The 20,169-nt window shown below is 38.5% G+C and overlaps 1 protein-coding gene across 1 annotated transcript in view; it reads left to right on the top strand.

Moving 5' to 3' along the window:
• Positions 1-3,611: 3,611 nt before the first annotated feature.
• Positions 3,612-20,169, top strand: part of LOC101978479 (VPS10 domain-containing receptor SorCS1-like) — a 67,586-nt gene continuing 51,028 nt past the window's right edge. Inside the window, exons 1-4 of the mRNA XM_078026721.1 lie at positions 3,612-3,734; positions 4,050-4,172; positions 9,424-9,603; positions 18,673-18,819. Coding sequence (XP_077882847.1) covers positions 3,612-3,734; positions 4,050-4,172; positions 9,424-9,603; positions 18,673-18,819 — 573 coding nt within the window. The remainder of the gene's footprint in view (positions 3,735-4,049; positions 4,173-9,423; positions 9,604-18,672; positions 18,820-20,169) is intronic.

Genomic DNA, 20,169 nt, shown 5'->3' with positions numbered 1-20,169 from the left:
CAAGGAGGGTGACTTAAACCAATCCAACCAAAGATTGGTTTTGAAGATTTTGTTGAGATCCTATCTAAAGGATCTCCTTTGTCTTTGAAGTCAAGATAATTTTGAGTCTATCATAAAACCTGCCTAAGAGTATTTGCTTACTATTATCACAATTTATAAAACCTCATGTTTGAAAAGCTTATATTTGAATCTATAGATATAAAAACACCTCAAAAACCTACAGAAATTTCTGGAAGAAAAATTTTCTTGCATTAGCATGGTGGTTTATATGACTCAGACAGAAACTGCTCAGGGGATGGAAAACTCTGCTTTCTTTGCATATGCACATGTAAGAGAGCTGTCATTTACTGTCATTACAAACAAATTAGAGGTAAATGTAAATAGTCAATTGCATTCTATTGAAGTTACATTTCCTGTTGTCTGTAGTCCATCTACATTTTAGATGTAGGTCAGAAATCATGTCTGTTTAGCTTATTTAAGTCCTACTCAGAGTACAATGCTTGGCATAGTAGGCACTTGTTACATATGTGTTAAACACCTCCAAAACAAATGAAGGGATGAATCTTGGCCATTTCCAGATGTATTATTTAATGTATTTTTACAGATTTGTTACATTCATTAAAAATATATGGCTCAGAGATTAGGAGAGCTGTGGACTCAGGTAGAGAAATAGTACCAATCAGTGTCCTGGTAGAGGGGCCGGGGCCGGGGCCGGGGCCCGGGCTGGGAGGCATGGAGGATGAAGTGTAAAAGCATCAGTTTGTCCCTTTCCTGCCTTAGAACTCTGACCAGTTCCTCCTGAATGTCTAACCAGATGCCTTGGGAGCTTTGTGTTTGCAGCCTCAGCATCTATATCCTAAGACACAAAATATGGGCCGGGACAGTAGGAATGGACCTGGAGCAGCAAAAGGAAATAGTCCTGTCAGTTTTATGCTTTTATTTTGCCAATGAGGAAATTGATGGGAGAGGGGGATTGGGGAAAACTAGTGTTATGATAGCATAGAAAAATGAATGGGGAAAAAAGAGGTGATATCTAAATGTGAATTAGTGAAAATCTTGGGTTCAAAATGAGTTTATGGTGGGTTATTTTCAGAATTTGGCTTTTAAAATATTGATAGTTTTCACAAAAGTTTACTGAGTGCATGTGATATAGTGAGCTATTTTGTTAAAGCTAATTCTTTTCATGCATGATCTCTGTGTTCCATATAACTAAGTACTTAACTTTCCCGTGTGAGAAATAAAAGATGAATGTCAGATCAATAGTATATGGTAAGACAGGCTTTTGAACCTGGTCATATGTATTACCCCAGAGCCAGTCCCTTCTACCTTTAAGCAGTTGTTAAAGCAAAGCACAAAACCTTCAGGATCTTATTCCTCATTACGTAAAACATAAACTTGTCTATTTCTTGCTTCTGCAGTATAACAATAACTTAGAAATGTATTATCTGCATTTAAAGTGACTGCAAACACTGGATCAGATGTAATTCACCCACCCATTAGAAAATCATGAGTAACTATGTCGACTCAGTATTTTTTATCATGGATATGGTTATTTCTAGTTGGGTGGAAATGGGAAATAGTGCGGTTTTTACAAATACAAGAGGAAAATTTCCTGGGTAAAGTTGTAAAGTGTGTCTTTATTCCTGGGTTTTATGCAAATTGAATCCTACAAGCCATTTGGAAATAACTATGTTGGTGTTATACGATTTATTATAAGCATGGTACATAGTATTTTCATATTTGGCTTTATAATAATTTAGCTGAATCACTTCAGCTTCTCCTTGGATGAAAGGTTAACTCTAAAAGAAAAAATATATATATATATATATATTATAAAATTCCTTGTGATTTCTGCCCTATACTTAGCCATTTGGTAACTTTTTAAATTTTTATTTTACTGTAAAACTCAGCACTGATAAATCACTGGCCTTTACATGTAAAGTGGATTCAAAATTTATACTCTGTGACTTAGGTGAGTAGAAATATAACTTTATTCCTCTATAACTAAATACTGCTTGCTCACCAGCACCCATTTCTGCTTAAAGAAGTAATGCTCAGATGCCACTTGAATTTATCTTTCTCTCTTCCAGTTAAAATTCATTGCATTTTAAGTAAATCCAACTCTCTGGAGCAGACAAATCTTTCATAGCTTTACCCTCACCTCTTCTTTCCTTGGGTTTAAGGGCCACATTGAGTAAGTTGTAGTGGGAATGGGCATCACAGGCATCAGATCAGTGCATATTATTTGGTTGTTGCATTGCCGTAAGGAACATCACCAACTGGTCCTTCATATTGACCCTGTCAGTGCCACAATAGCAAATGAACTAAATTGTCTGCTGGTTCCTTGTCTGTGTCATGCCTGTCTTATCTTTGTTAAGTCACTCTCATATGCTTGTTGGTGCTACATTTTTTCCTAAGATGGGTTTTACCTTCTTTTAATCCCCAGCTTGGACTATTTATCCAAACTTCCTCTTCTCCACAATCATAAAAACTAACACTCCTGAATGGAAGGAAAGAAGACTCTGTAAACCTTTGGATTGGATCATAGATGTGTTTTACAACCACTCAGCCCTAACAAAAGAGATACATGGCTTTGAATTATCTGTGGCATTTAATCCTTTAAGCAGCTAAGCTTTCAAGAGGAAATCCAAGGTATTTGGATTATCATTCCTAAAATTGGAATTTGATTAAATGCTCTTTGCTTAGAGTTACTCTGTTTTTTGTGATCCAAATCAACTCTTCAGGCCAGCTGCAGTAATTGCTCATGTAACTAGAAAATGTAGTTAGTGCTTGGAAAAGCCTATCCACAATATAATCACAGTCAGTCAATCAGACCATCAGCAAATACTGAAGCTCTCTAGGTCAGTGGGAGAGTATTATGTGTGAGCTCAGAGAATAACACAGACATTGACATGACCTTGACTTAAACACGAAGGCAGGAGGCAGGACTGGCTTGGCCCTCTAGGTCATATTATGCCGTTTAATCTTTGTTTTTATGTGTGTGTGTGCAGACACACACATATCTTAAAGAATGTGGAAATATAATAAGATTACTTTTTAAAAAATACTATGATGGCAGCAATGTATAGGGTGACATAGGAGAGGTACTAAGTAACTCAGTGAGACTCTGTCTCTAAATAAAATACAGAATTGGCCTGGGGATGTGGCTCACTGGTTGATTGCCCCTGAGTTCAGTCTCTGTTACCAAAACACACATATACATACACACAAAAAAATTCTGTTTAAACATGACTCTCTGTAACCCACAAAGAGGACTAAGAGGCAATCTGCGCATAATGGCCAAGCAGATGATAACTTTCCTGTCACACTCCTGAGTGTCTGATGAACATTACCCCAGGTATTTGTTGACATTCTAAATATGCAAACTCTCACTAACGTTTCATGTCCAGGTATTCACATAGATTAAGAGCAGCAACCAAGGAGAGAGATGCTGGCAGAGTCTCTGTCCAGCCTGGTGCCTGTGCCTACGGGGAGAATATAACCCTTCTTTCTCTCTCTCCCACCCATCAAGATTCAAATTTTCCCAATTTCTTTCTAAAGAGACCTAAAATGGATTTGGACCATGATCTTGGCTTGCCTTTCTGCCTAGCATGCCGGTGTTTCTGTCTGTGGGATGTGCCTACAGTCATCAGTGTGACTTCATCAAAAGGGACCCTGGTGCCCAGAGATGTGAGGCTCCCCTTCCATTATTCAACCGGAGCCATTTCCTTCTGGTATGGCAAAGGCACCTGTTAGAGGGCTGGAGAGCTGGGCTGGAGCTGATACACTCTAAGGCTTATATCATTTGGAAACAAAAAAACCTGAGAATGTTTTCTGGCTTCTGAGCTACAGTGCAAATTAAAAGAATTATATTTTTGTACAGTGGGTTCACTTTGGGCCTCTGACTAATACACATACCGAGTGTTGGCTGATTTTTGAACTAAATGCCAATTCCTTACACTTGCCTGCACGGGCATCCATTCTGCTGCGTGGGCAACCAACTCCTTCCATTCAGGTAGCACTTCTGTGACCTGCGACCTTTATGGTAGAGCTCCTCTTACAACCTTGTTTTTATAATACAGCTGACGTCAGGAGGAAGACCACATTACTATGTGTCCTACCGGAGGAATGTGTTTGCCCAAATGAAGCTTCCGAAATACGCTTTGCCCAAGGTATACCCTGATTGGCTTTTTCCATTTCACTACTTTCTCTGATTCACATTGTCCTGCCTCCACTCTGTTCTCGGAGACCTTTTTAGTCTCTCACAGTCAAATCTTTCTTATCACCCCACCTCTGTTTCTCAAGCTGGACTTGCCTTACTTTCTTGTTTGCCAGTGTTGCTCCTTCCTTTCTCTTTTGGTGCCCCCCCATCAGTCCCTTCCTTTCTTTCATTATCTCTCTGGAATTCTTGCTTTAGGAGCATCCAAATAAATTAATGGTTTGCTTTTGCTTTTCATTAGTAATGATTTTAACAGAATGCCTTGTTTTTTTTTCTATAAAGACAGAGACAATTTATTTGGATTCATGGTATATCAGCTCAACATGTGGAACTCATTTCTATCCCAATTTATTGTTACTATTTGTTTATTGAGAGGTGTTGCAAACACATGACAGCATTATTTCTCAATGGGACTTACTAAACGGATATTCTTTAGAGTTCTGAAGCACAGCTAATTTTTTAGACTTCCCCAAACATTCCCCTTTGAACATAGCGGTATTGGGAAGTTAGAGACCCTCAACCACTGGCAACCCCAGGCGATCTTTCTGGAAACACTAAAAAACTACGTTGATACGGAGCGCCACCTAGTGGAGGTCAAACTGATGTGGGCCTTCAGAGCTGCCTGTTTGAGAGAGCACCAATGTATTTTAAGTGCCCAATTTGTTAATGTATTGGCGCTTAATCTTAGAACAAGGGAGATACATGTGTAAAATGTTTAAGAAGGGGATTTTGAAGGTTTAAATAGAATTACAGGTGGACTTTGAGCTTTGGGGTTGAAAAGAAAACCTAATGAACTTTTTTTTTTTTGATTGTTCAACACCGTCTCTTTCTCTTATATTTTCATCCTCTAACTTTGTAGTATTCCACCTTCAACCAATACAGATATCTAGACAAGAAACTATGCGACAGACCTAGTACAAGGGCATAGTAGGTCTTCTTTCCATGGAGAGCAATGATAACAAGTTGCTGACTTCTCCAAGCAGAATCTCTTAGGGGGCACCCACTCTACCCCTTAACACTGAATGGGGAGATGAAAGACCCAGCCATTAGAGGTGATAAGGCACATTGAATTGCACTATTAACTCCAAGGATCTATCTCCATGAGAGTAGCTATTATTATTTTCAGCTGCTAAGAGATCAATGACTGTTGTAATTGCCCAGACCCATGTGTCTGTTTTGGAATACACCTTTAAGTACTTCTTCTCTTGATTTGACTTAACTTTTTTTTCTTTAATAAGGTAAGAACTTACAACATTGAAGTTTGGCCTTGGAAGAAAATTGGATGAAGTTTGTTTGTAACAGGAAGACAGAATGTTGTTAACTCACACTCAATAATCTATTAGGAAGGTTCTTGAAAGAGATGAACATATTACCTCAGTAGATAAAACAACAGTTTCCCTCCTAGTGCTGAAATAAATTGTGATTTCTCTGACCCCCCCACCCACAAATGAAATAGTTGATTTGCAAGATTTGTACCTTTGAAAATAAGAATTACACTCAATGCAGGGAGCTTCTGTGGTCCAGGCAGCTTGTGGAATTGAGACCAGTTCAAGAAACTGCAGCTTTGAGGCACTCAACTTGGGCTCATCCTGAGGTGAATGTACTCTTTGAGTAAACTAAATCTGAGCCAAAACCAAATGCTATTTGCCACAGACTTGAGGCTAGAACTAAAGTCTTTGGACACACATGCTAGTGTCTTTTATACATATTTTATTTCTTTAAATGTAAATGAATAACTTCTGTTGTTAAAACAGCATCACTGTCCTTCCCTCAAATCTGATATATCACCAGGGGCATGGAGAGTAAAAGCCTATTGACTTTGGGAATCCCCAACATGGTAGTTTAAAATCAAAGAAACTTGTGTGGACCCATAGCTGGGAGATTTGGAAGAAAGACATTTTGCATTGCTTGGTCACAGCCATCATGCAGATCACGGCTGATAGTGGCCTCCAGTAGCATGCAGCCAATCTGGAAGGAAAAGCTCTACTCTGAATCCAAATTGGCCATCTATCCCCTCCCTCTGCTCTTCTGAATGAGTGTGTTCATGGCTCAGGCTCTTTTGAGCACTAAGGATAAAATGCAGTGTCTAATTTGTCCTGTCCCCACAGAAAATGGGAGCTGATGTACAAGTGAATGGATTATTGGGTCCAGGTGTGTTTTATTGTATAAAGCAATGAGATGCTCCATAACAATCCCATTAGACCTTCAAAAAGAAGGAGAAGTGATCTGTGGCAAAGGCCCATATATTTCCTGGCCTTCATCCGATCCGAGGCTGATGGGACTTTAAAGGAAGTAAGTTCGTTGCTGACCAAAGGAATTGAGACAAACCTGCACGTTCATGCTCAAATCTTCTTTAATCAGCTATTGACATTTGTCAACTCTTAAAAACCAGAGTTACCCAGAACCGTGTTTACATATATATATGTAAAGAATAACCAAGGAGCGAGCTGGGTAAATTTTAATGTTGCCATTACCATTAAGAGCATGTGGTCCTCTAGATCAGAGAGACAGGGTGACAGTCTTCATTCGCTTGACTTACTGGGGGCTCGTTCTGAGCTACTCATGTGAGATAAATGAGGCAATACATATGAAAGTGCTTGGAGCATTTTGGAGGACAGATACTCTATAAAAGCAAGGTAATATTATTAGTAGTATGGATCTGGTTGTCTCCATGGTGGAAGATCGATGTGTACCAGGGTGCAGCGGGGCATGGAGGCTGTTTGATTCGCAACAGAAGACCCAGATGGGAACCTGGATCTGTTACTAACTTGCTTTGAAACCTTGTGTGGCTGATTTGTCAATTTTTCTTTTCTTCATTTTTTTTAAATAAGGCGCTTAGATTTAAAATATTATCTTCTCAAATGTGTTACTCAGAATGAAATGTCCTCAGTGATGTTCTGCAAAAATTTGGTCCTATGATAATATAAATTTAAAGGAATAGACTCCATTATATGTTCCTTCCCTAGAGACTAACAGGAGCTCACTGGTATGCTAAAGAACCTTGAATGTACTCTCAGCAAGAAAGATCTTTAATTCAGCATTAATTCAGAATTTTACCAAAGAGCCCCTACTTTCCTTTTTACATCTTATTAAAAACCAACAATGCTGTTTTCCTACAGATCAGTTATTAAAAATGCTTTAATAGAAAAGGTATAAGATCCTGTGTTAGTCTAAAATCATGTGACTCAGTGAAAAAGAAAGAACACATTTTCCTGAAGACAAGGAAGATTTAGCAAGATGGAAAAAGAAAGATAATATTTAAATATGTTTGGCTTTTTAATTGAAACATTTAAGACCACCATCGTTTTTAAAAAGGCTTTTCAATGTAATTAGAGTGTATGAAGAGAAAGACAGATGTTCTCAGCCCATGTCTAGAGATGAAAATTTTAATCTACTATCATTATGTGACAGATTTTCTTAAGTGACCTGGAACTTGATGCATCTGTGCTTCAGTTTCAAATCTACAAAACAAGCATCTCTGCAAGGTGGGATTGTATAGATGATCTGCTTTTGTTCCCCAAAGATGACTTAGTATCTATAGCAAGGCTCATAGAAATTCTCCTGTGCAAATATTCACTCCAAAGGCACAGACATATAGATATACTAGAACCAGTTTACTCTTGAAATAGAGTAATTTGAATTCAGGGAGTATATTATATTGTTGAAGGAAGGAAACATGAACTGGGAGTAGTTTTTTGACAATTTTAAATGCCAGGGTAAGGACTCTGGTCTTGGCCTTATAGAGAATGGGGAGCCATAGAGGGTTTGTCCCTCAGTGGACAAAGGAAGGGCAACCATGGGGCTCATTTGCATAGCTAATTTCATTAGAAAGAAAGAAAACATTTGGATGAACCACCTTTTGTTGAGAGCATTAGTGAAGACAAAATAGAAAAGCCAACTCACCTTGCCTGATCAACAAGGGGGATAAAAGTGGTCCCTTAACTGAAAATAGCTATCATTTATAGAGCATATGCTAAGTACTGGGCACTATTATAAGTGTATTAACACTTAATAACTACTTTTATCTTCACAATGCAATGGGGACGCCTGCTATTTTTATCTCTATTTTGCAGGTGAAAATTCTGAGCACAGAGTTCCACCTGCATTGGCTGAATTAAAGAGCCAAGATGTGAATTCCAGTTACAAGGGCTGGGGTGATAGCTCAGTGGCACAGCACTTGCCTAGCATGCCTGAGGCCCAGGGACCCAGCTTTGCAGGAAAGAAAAGAAAAATAACTTGAGCAACAATGAAAAATTTAGTATAGAGGTGAAGGAGAACTTTCCAGCACTAGGATTGTTACTAAGGAATGATAGCCAGATATCCTGAAGTGTCTGAGGACAGAGCCAGGTTCATTTCTTAAGATTAGAAAGAGAACATAAAGGCCAAGAATCTTTCCACATTTTTCTTCTACCCTTGTGATATGTATAGCTTCGTATTTAGAAACTTTTTTCCCTTTGTTTTTATTTTTAATTTTTGGAAGTTATATTGTGTCTACTGATTTGGGAAAAATAAAAGGCAGCTGAGAGCATGTGAACAGGTATCCCCTAAAAGAGACAGGGACCCTTTGTTGGGGATGGCAAGCTCTTGTCTGTGTTAGAATCCACTTCTCCATAGTTCTGAACAAGGGGAAAGGGTTTGGAATTTCACCCAGATGCAGCTTCCCGCTGCTTATTATTAAAGTATCTTATTAAGATGCATATTTTGATTTCATAAATGGGCCCTGAAGTTCTGTGTATCTAACAAGCTTGCAGATGGCATCCATTTTCTTAGTCTGTGGACCATGGTAAGAGATGAAGGGTTTTCTCTTTTCTCTCTGTTCCTGCAGACTTTCCTCATATTTGCCTCACATAAGCTTTACCATGTTTAAACTTGACAAATACATCAGAATGATTGGTTCTCCATAGTCATATATATTTAAGACAGTATTCTTCAAATTCTCTAATGAGGACATTAAATTATAACTGAGCCACTAAGCATCTCTCTTATTTTTTCTCATGATCTTACTGCCTGACCTCTCACATGATGAAGAAAACATATGAATAACCCTTATCTAATTATTATTTTTATATATGCAAATGGATGCTCTCTGTCTTTCATCAAAATGCTGATTCTGATATACTTCAGTAGATCCCAAGCTTATTAGGTGCACGCCAGTTAACGCATAAAACTCTTCTTCCCTCTTCACTTCCTGTATCTTCCTGCAGGATATGCATGTCATTAGCACAGATGAGAACCAAGTGTTTGCAGCAGTCCAAGAATGGAACCAGAATGATACCTACAACCTCTACATCTCAGACACCCAAGGTGTCTACTTCACATTGGACTTGGAGAATGTCCAGAGCAGCAGAGGTCCTGAGGGTAATGTCATGATTGACCTCTATGAGGTATGTCACCAGGTACATGTGGTCGCTGAGCTATAGCAGTGACTGGACTGGCCAAGGAAGAGCCAGTGCCAGTTGTTGGATCATTTTATTACTGTTTCCATGTGCAGTCTCATTGCACTTGGGAGTTGAAGGGATTTATGGAATGTTTTTGTTAGTTCATTTGCAATCCACAGAACTCTCTGGGAGGCATTCTCTTTGACCAAGTCTGCAAGATGTGAAGGCCCAGAGAGGACTTGGAGAGTGTCTGGGTAGATAGACAATGAAAGTGTTTGCATAAGTGTGTTCCACACATGGCATTTGAAAATAGTTTGACGAGGCTGACAGGGTGCTGCAAGAAGAACCAGTGGGCAGAACTCCTTTATCTCTCTCTGAAGAGTGAAAGGGACAGGGACATCTTGGCATGACATCAGAGAACACTTTTTAACTCAGTGACTTCCCCTAGCTAATGATCTTCCTCTTCCTGGACCAGAATGTGAGATAAGATTAAGAGGTTTTTTCCCTCCAAAATCTGGGAAAAGTAATTTAACAAACCACAACAAAACCAGAGCTTTCTGGATTCCCCAAGGGAACTAAGGTTCTTCATTCCTCAAAATAATACAAATTAAAAATAAACTCATACACTTTGGATCAACCAGTTTTTATGACAAACACCAGTGCTTTAATTGCCTTTTAAGGCACAGTTGGGTAGAAAGAAAGCTAGTATTTGGGGTTGTATTTTAGCCATTTGCCAGACGTATCATGCACCAAGAAGAATTTATAATGGGTTATAATGTGTCATTTTAAAAACATGCAGGATTTAGAAAATAATGTCATACCTATATTCTATCTGATAAAAAAAAATCTAAAATGGATTTAAACATGTAGTATCCTAATGTCACAATCATTTGGTGGAGGGTAAATTCAGGCTTTCAAGTAGTTGTTTATATAATAAGAAGCAAGGGAGTTATATCCAGGATGAAAGAAACCAATTTCACTTACAAAACTCAAGCCCATCACTGTAATTCTTCTTAGTGATTTCTGTTTTCCTTTCCCTTTAGGAACTCATAGAGATGTCTTCTAGGAACTAGATTTCTCTGTATGTATAAAGGCTGGTTAATAAATGGTCTGCCAAATTCATTGTCCAAGTATTTATGATACAATTATGACAGACTAGCAAGAGACATGATTTGTGTGTATGTATTTAGAAAAAATGTACTGCAAACTTTTCCCACTTTCTATCCTGACCATGTTTCAGGTAAATATAGTATCTTACATCTCTGCCTGAAACTGAACATGTATTCTGGAAAACATTTACATACTCTGGTGATTTAGTTTCAAATTCCCTTCAGATGAAATTTAATTTAGAGGATAGATTTTAGATTCAGGTTGCCTGGGTGAAAACCCTTGCTATACCATTTGTTTGTAGTTTTGAGCCAAATCTATACTCTCTCAGCCACAGTGTCCTTGTTTAAAATATGGAGATAAACACAGGACCTCCAGGATGGAATCTCTCTGAGAATGAAATGAGTTAATTTTTGTATGTGTTGAGTGCAATACCTGGAATACAGTAATGCTCAACAAAATGTAGATGACATAATTAATATGTTACAAAGAGTCTAAACATCAATATAATCTTGTACTCTTGTAGTCCTCAAATATGCTCTCATTGTTTAAATGTTCAATACATTTCCATTATTTTGGATTTCTACTTCTTCTCATATTGCAATTAGCATTATGACCATATGTCCTTTTTTTTGACACAAACTAGTTGACTTCTTATAAGCAAGTATAAATTGTCACATTGCTTTCCTCCTTTGTAAATGCCCTGTGGACATTTAAATTTGAAGTGTGTTTTGTTGAAATGCCATACATTCTCTTCCCTGGATCCAGCATTTACAATGGAAGTGTCTTCAGGTGTCCAGCTGTTGTGATATCACACCAGCTGCCCCAGCCTAATCGTCCAGAGTGCTTTCTTGGGTCTGGTTCTGTATTTGGTCTCTGGAGTACATTTTCTGATTTATCAGGTAGCTTCCTGATTATTCTCTCCTCTTTTATCAAATCCATTCAAAATAGAGGTTCCTGATACATTTTGTTTTCTGCCAGAAATAAAGACCATTTTAATTGGTCCCTTGATAATGGGAAAGATGACAGATCTGAGCAGGAATGACTTTGCAATGTCTTGCTATTTGCGATTGTTTTCATGGATTGTTTTCTGAATTCAAATGTTGGCATGGGTATGGAATTAGAATAGGAAGCAGGGTGACCTCTGGACATGGCAAACATTCCTTTGTTAATCCTGCAGTTCCCCTTTGTGTCTCTCTTGCAGTTGAGTCTCTGTAGGGAAACTGCTGCCTCTGATTATCATCACTTTGAGCAGTGGTGTGACTGTATTATGTAAAGGTGTTCTGCATCCTGGGGCCAGGAGTGAAGCATCTTTGTTTTATTAGCCTGATAGTTCACAGCAACTTGAAATTGATGTGATCAGAACGACAGTGCCATATCTGCTGATTACCTAGATACAAAGAATATTGGTGGACACGGAGCCTGGCACAAATGTTCCCTTAAATCTGATTGTTCTGGCTAGCAGGAAGCTGAAAGCCATCCAGCATGAATTTCCCAGTAGAGTTGCAATGAATGATGAGAGCTTAGAGATAAATGAAAAGTAAGAAAATCCATACATGAGTTAATAAGGAACAGAGATGAGCATCATAAGAGATGGGGGAGACAGGGATGGAATATACGGAGTGCACATCTGCTCACATTTGGGGGTGACTAAAGAGGATGCCATTCATTGTTTATATGCTTCTGCATGCCAGTCACTTGCTGTTTCTGTACCTGCGATCTCTTGAAGCTATTTTAACAGAGGTGAACTGTTTCAGCTATGAGCATGTAGATGGGCCCATATCTTAGGAATTACATTGTTGATGGGTCCTTATGGGAAATGCAGAAGGAAGCAAAAGTCTCATTAAAACCATTTTGTTTGCACATACATTAGAACCTGGTTACAAATACTCCATCCTTTACTCTAGCTGCTACATGTGTATAGGGAATGAAATGGGAAAATGTTGAGGATAAAGTGTTGGGGAACAATCTCCTGTGGTTTAATTATTAAAATTCCAGAATTTTCTCTGAGTGTGAATTTGACATTGAACATGTCTCTTGTTTAAGATGGTGAAGAAATGTGAGCCCGAAAAGTTGGCTACAGAGTAAACATATTAGAAATATTTTTGGTTGTTGTATATGAGATATAATAATAATAGCAAATATTTTGGGGTGGAAATTTTGTACAAAGCACTGTGGAAATAATCTTCCATAACTATACCATTCAATCCACATTTGAACTTTGGAATATAGAGGGACTATAATCACTCTCCTCTCATTAAGTAAATAGAGGTTGAGATAATATAACCATTTTTACAAGGATTCAAAGCTAGTTTGTGACAGAATTAGGACCTAAATCCGAGCGTCTGTAAACTCCTCACTATGAAATATTGTTTCTTCCCTGAAAGATTGTTTCTGATTGCAGATGAGTAATGGCATCAAGATTGAAAGATATTACAGGGCAGGAAAATTGCATTAGACTTTGCCTAGCAGTGGAAGAAACCATACAGGAAGAAGAAAACTATCTGAGGGAATATTTAATATGAATAGAATCAGCAGTTGATGACTCCGGACCTATACATCACCTTCAGAAGCAAGTTTGTGACTTATAAGGCAGTACTTACACATGACTCCAAATTTTTGTGTGGTGGATGCATGTGTGTAAGAAAAGCCTGGAAGCAAATTGTCCTAAGACATTGCTATTCCTGAATAGCTCAAAAGTTCCAATAGCATTGTATTAGTTAAATAACAGAAGACGGCATGCTTGATGGTGGCCAGAGCGAAAGGGATGTGATAAGTGTGTCTGAGACATGTGATTCCAGTGTATTTGGGTGGTGTGGATGATGAAAGGGAATGTGGCAGCTTTGGACAATATCCTCCCTCCTTTGGGAAGGGAATATTAATTAATGATGATGAAGAGCCCTTTGGCTTAATGGGCAATGACAGTTCACCCAAGCTGAGTGGGAAAGGTTGTGTTGGGAGTGAAGCCACCTGGCTGACAGATTCGGAATGCACAAGAATGTGGGCGAATGGATGGGCCATGACATGCATCAGGAAAGCCATAACCAGTGAGCAGGATGCCGTGGCATCTTTAGCACATTATGCATGTCCTGTCTTTAAAAGAGAAAATTCAACAGTCCCAGTACTGCTGATGTGACTTCTTGAAGAAAAACTACCTCTTACAAGATGGGAAAGAATGCTGTCCAACTCAAGACATCCTTATTACAGGATGTAGAACAGGTTCCTGTCTCTCCAGGAGGAGAGTGTCTTTTGATCAGGGGAATAGGGGAAGAAAGAACATTTAAATCTTTTTTTTTTAATCAAGTAAGTTTGCTGGTTGCAGAGGCAACCCTGACTGCTTCTGAGTACGTGTCTCTTCTGGCTGAGATCTTGTCTTTAGAAGATAAAAATATCCCATCACAAAGCCCAAAGAAATGACAGTTATGAAAATGCTCTCTTTCTTGCCATACTTTTTCATCTGTTTTTAATTCTCCTCAAATTTTGACACTTAGGATTTTTTATTTAAGTCGAGAGAGTGGAAATAAATCATCTCTCAATCACCATCAGAATAGAAATAAAGAAAATACCAGCCGAAGGCTGCTCTCAACATTACCTCTACATGAACCATTGGTGCAGGGGACAACCATCTAGAGAGTGAATCAAAAAAATGAGGAAGGTATGTGAGGTTCTTCCTTTAAATCAAGAAATCCCAACATCTAGCACATTCTCATTCTCAAAAAAAAAGAAAAGAAAAAGAAAATCTGTTGAATAAAGGGACAGTGGCTTAGAAAATCTAGGTGTTTTATCCTCAGTGCTTAAAAAAGTACATGACACATAGAAGATGCTCAGAAAATATTTACTGAATGACTGTTGAGTACATTACTGAAGGATGACTAAAGGGTATTTTCCTATTGTCATGATATCCCAATATGGTATTTCTCTCAGGATACTCAGGTAAGAGAAAAGTTTGAAAAAATAATATAGCCACAGTGTTATGAACTCTAGAGTTAGACTAAAAATGGAGTCCAGATCTCAGCTTCTCTAGCTGAATGACATTAGGCAAGTGATTGTCCACATCTGAGCCTTAGTTCAATCATCAGCACAATGAGAATAAGTGACTCTTCCACTCAGAGTGCGCCAAGAGACCCAGGAGCTCATGTTTGCAGGAGCTTTTCATGAAATGTCTCGTTATTTATTAGCATTCAGTAAATTTATGTTATTTTTGTAGTTGTTACATCTTCTAATGCAGAACTCTTACTACCTATCTTATGAAAACAAAATTGGGGCTCATTGTACAAAGTGACTTTACCTTTAATAATTTTAAAGAAGCAATATGGTAAAGTGAACAGCAATCCAAAGATTATCTTAAGGTTGGAGACTGTAATGTAAGAGTTCATAAAAGAAGATAAAGTTGAATTAACTTGTGATAAGAAGTATAAAGAGTACAAGAGAAGTCTACGGGAAGATTGTCATCCATAAGAAGATTCTACAGTTGTTGAGACCAAGATATAGCCATATCTATACAAAACAAGTGGAAGAACAGAGAAACGTTAGAGACAATCAAGATGAAAAGAGGTTCTTATTTCTGGGAAAGGGTTATAGAGCTGGATCTTGAGGTAGAGGTAGAGACACATTGAGAAGTTATCTGAGAAATTTGGGGTTGGCCTATAAGCATGAAGAGAGCAAGAGAAAAGAAGAAACAGCACTGTAAGATGCTCATGCTCAGGTACAGTAAATGTTTGAAATGCTCTCTACTAGGTTGAGGTTTGAGCTATTGCATATTCATATTAAGAACCTCGTAAAAATGATAACCTGGCTTCTATAATATTAAAAACAAGAAATAATTTTTCATGACCTTTGAGATTTCTCTTATCCAATTCATCCATATGAGAAGTGAAGAGAGAACAGTAGCTTCTCAAGACACCAAGCCCTCTTGGAAGTCTTTCTGCAGAATTCAGTAGCATAAAAGTTAACAGTTCTTTCCCCAAGGGAAGATGAGCTTCCACCAATGTGCTGCACCTTTTTCAAAGGAGTGTCTTTGCTGGAAATGCCGTGTCCATGTGAAGGCAGAACTTCTGCTGGGAATACTACATTTCCCCACCCTTGCTGTCCTTCAGTTTTACTCAATTCTTTTAGTTGTAGATGGACAGAATGCCTTTATTTCATTGCTTATTTTTATGTGGTGCTGAGGATCGAACCCAGTGCCTCATGCATGCTAGGCAAGCGCTCTGCCACTGAGCTATAGCCCCATCCCCTTACTCAGTTCTTAAACATGCATGTAATGTGGGCACAGAAGGAGGTCATCTGGCAATATAAATATGTTCTTTCATCCTCAGTGGGACCCCCCCCACCTTACATACACCCATAAACACCCATGCATACCCACAAAATTTCACATTTGGGACCCTTTTGAGATCCATAGGCCTGCAATGAGAAGGAACACAAAAGGCATTATGAGATCTTATTTAAAAAGCATTAGAAGAAAGTACCTCCTGCATAAATAAGGTTGCAGTGGGAAACACAGATGGATTGATCAAGCCCAGAGGCAGAGCAGAGTGAGTGGAACAGAACCTAGGAGCAGGGCTGACCATCTTTGCATACCAGGCTAGAGAGCAAGACAATAAAAGACACTTCAAATGGAAAAGTGTCTTGTCTGTAAGAGGGGAAATAAACAGACTCTCTCCAAATCTAGCCTCTGTTGATACACATTCCCTCTACTTTGCCAAGTTTTTATTCCTCAAGATAAACGTGAAGGTCAAGCTGCCAGAGATGAATTACAAAGCCCAGCTCTCTGCTCAAGTAGCATTTGATAATGCCAAGCAGTGGGGGCCCAATAAAATCACCACTTTTGCAAATCAGGTGAACCAGATCTACACATGCATAACCCTGCTCTGCTGCCCTTGGCAAAAGAAGGAGAGAGCAGGAAGGAAACTGGGCAATGAAAATATGGGACTAGGTAACATTTTTATTTCTTATTGTAACCCTCTAGAATACTGAGTGACTAACTAAGACAGAGTCGTTTCTCATTTCTGGTTATGGTATAGAGAGAAGACCAGCATGACTTTGTTGAAAATTCTGATATATGAAATTTCATTTTTAAAGAACAGGCAGTTTGGTCATATTTAAGTTTCTAACAGCTGCTTGAACATATGCAAAAGTAATATAGAGTCTCCTGGTGAGCAGCCCTTATGGAGCTGGTATAGCAAATAACTAGATATAATTTGGAACTAACATAGTGTCATTGGGAGTCTGAGTGCCCCAATAGCTCCTGCCTAACTCTTTTTTTGAGGATTGACAGAGCACAAGAAATTGTCCTAGCTGCTGTTGATTGCCCAGAATGTAGCTCCTTTTCCTAAATAGTTCAAAGTATTCCTCTCAGCAACGCGTTTAAACCATTTATTTGTTTAACAAACTTGTAGTTCCAAATTTAGCCCAACTCTGAATTATCCCAGATGCCAAATCAGCAGGTACAAACTAATGAAGTCTGACTGTGTCCAAAGCAAAGGCAAAGCGTGTGTCTTCTATTGATCGAAGCCCAACCTCTTTGATTTGCCACATTTGGAGCTATAGTTACTGAAAGAATTTTGAGAGTCATACAGATTTGAGTAGGAAACCCAACGCTCTGTAATCATAAACCATTCATTTTGTCCGCACCTTAGTTTTCTCATCCATAAAAGTTCCTAAGACAGGTTGATAGCAAGTGTTGAAGTTTGTCTATGAAGGACTGGGATAGTGCTTGATAGTATTGTTTCACTCATCTGATTCAAAATATTCACTTGGTAATACAATGGTTCCGAGTTAAGTAGGTTCAGAGATACTTACTTATCCATTTATGTCCCGTGCACCTGTCTCGGGTAGCTTTTAATCTAAGTCTCCCCTCCCTCATCCTCCAAATGTGGCTCATGAGAACTCTCTCTCTCGGTTATTGAGAGCATTAAGTGAGATGCTGCACATGCAGAGATGAAAAGCACAACTCAACACATTTTAGTTCTTTTCTTCACTGCTCTCCATTATTTCTGGATTGGGATTATTTTCTGCAGGGTGAAATCTATGTTTGATCAGTCCAGACCACCTGAAAATTCAGTGCACAGTGGATAACTTGTTATTGCACAATTTTGACAATTGGTCAATTATTACCTCTTTCTTAACATATAGAAGAAAGAAAATAGTTATCTTCTCAGAGTTAAACAATTGATAAGAACTGCTAATGGTGAGAAAAAAAACCATTATAATGGACAGGGATCAATTAGTGATTTAGAAAAACAATGTTTTCTTAAGTTTTAAGGTTTTTCTCAAATGTACACTGCATTTGGTGAATTAAAAGAGATCTTATACCAAAAAAAATCACAACAGTTATTATAATAGAATCTTTGACTCTTCTCAGTTGCCCAAGGCTGCAGATGGCTCAGTAATTTGGTCATTAAGAGCACAAGCTCTAAAGCCATTGAGTTCTGGGTAAAAATTCTAGGTATATACTGTGTGTCCTTAGTGTAACTTGGGAAAGTGTAACTCTGGATAAGCCTGAGATCTCATATGTGGAATAAAGAATAGAGTGATTTTTTCCCCCAGGAGGACTGTTAACAGGATTAAATGAGATACAAAATATTTAAGACTCTGGGTGCTAGTCTAGCTTACAATAAAAGTAGTGTTTCTTTATTGAGCACTTGGAAAGTAACAGAACTGAGTGCAACCAGAGTTTATCTCCTGGCAACTAAAGGCTGCTGCCTACCTACCTTAGAGTAATAATAAGCTTCTGTCAAACTTGTATTATGATTCCTATACAACAAGGGGCTGATCTGCTGCTTTCTGTCCAACTATCTGGGGAGTCATACCTAAGCATCATCTGCCCACCTCCATTCTCACCCTGTGTTTCTTCCAAGACAAATGCTCTTGGCTGAAATTTGACAGCTTGCTTAAAAAAAAAAGGTGAACAAAGATGTCTCTTCTTCTCAAATTGATGTATTTTTCAGCCATGTCCATTTTTCCCAGGTAGCAGGGATAAAGGGAATGTTCTTGGCTAACAAGAAGATTGACAACCAAGTGAAGACCTTCATCACATACAACAAAGGCAGAGACTGGCGTTTGCTGCAGGCACCAGACACAGATCTCAGAGGGGACCCTGTACATTGCTTGCTGGTGAGTCTTCTTGGTGGAGTAGAGCACCCCCACAGAGAAGGCCTGGAAGTGCCTTTAATAAGAGGATGAGGCTAGTTCTGGGATGTTTGTTCAGTTGATGAACAAAATGGGCAGGAAAGGGCGTAAAGGCAGAGTTTGCAGAAAAGAATCTCAGGGCTGCCTTTGTGATGGGCCAAGGAGATAAGAGCATATGATCAGTCTTGTGCTCATGACCAGGATCTTTATTTCCCCCAGTTTTTTTTTGTTGTTTGTTTGTTTGGGGGATTTTTGTTTGTTTCTTTCTTTTTGAATTGAACCTAGGGTCTCATGCATGCTAAAGTGCACCCTTCTTCTAATGAACATTTACTGCCCTATAAGCAGAGTCCTGACCAGGACCTCAACTGGTAGTTTCAGGCAGAATATGATCATATTCATCTTTCATGAGAGTGTCCCATAAATATTCTTACTTTCTTGTAAAAAATCCCATTACAGTTCTAATGAGGAATACATTTAGCTGCAAAACTGATGAATTGAATGCAGAATTGTGTGACAGATTCCCGTGGTAAGGTTTGCTTGCATTTTGAGATAAGTTTATGCCTCAAAAAAAGGGTTAAATATTACCAATTTAAACCCGTTTATTTTCTTTATATTATGTTCCACTCATTTGTCTTAGTCTATAAAGCTTGGGCTGAGAGAATCGATGGCCTGTGGAAAAATATGACCCATTGTGTTTTTCTAAACAATATTTCACTGTTGAAAAAACACAATCATGTTTTTTCTTGTCTGTGTTGTCTATGGCTACTTTCACTCTACAAAGGTAGAATCAAGTCGTCCTGACAGAATATGGCCAACAAAGCCTAAGATATTTACTTTATAGCCCACTGAAAAACAATTTCTGACCCCTGCTTGAACTATGCTTTTCTTTTAATTATCTTACCTTTGGGCACAGTGTAAATTTTCTATATATTTAATGATATCATGGTATCCAAGAGAAGGATCAAAGATGGTTCTTGCCTTCAAGGAGTGTTCAGTCAATACTTCTCTATTTGAGTGAGGTTAAGTTAATAAATGAAAGATCATAGGGTCACATCTTATCACTCTTAGTAGCTCTGAGGCCTGCTCCATACTTGACGCACCAAGAGATACTCAGTGAATGTAGGAGGAAGAAAGAGATGAATTGCGGATTAAAGTCTCATGAAATTAATATGATTTGTTTCTGTAAAATAGTTCAGAAGTTATGTTTAAGTGAAGGAAAAGGAAAGGCAGTATATAAACCTCTAGGTTTATATAAGAAGACCACTTAGTTTTAGCAGGAAGGGCTTGGTGCATGGTGCGTGTATATTCAGCCTGTCATCTTCCTGCCTGTCTATC

Source organism: Ictidomys tridecemlineatus, chromosome 2 (genome assembly GCF_052094955.1).
Source record: "Ictidomys tridecemlineatus isolate mIctTri1 chromosome 2, mIctTri1.hap1, whole genome shotgun sequence".
NCBI lineage: Eukaryota > Metazoa > Chordata > Mammalia > Rodentia > Sciuridae > Ictidomys > Ictidomys tridecemlineatus.
This window is presented reverse-complemented; position numbering and strand designations above follow the sequence as displayed.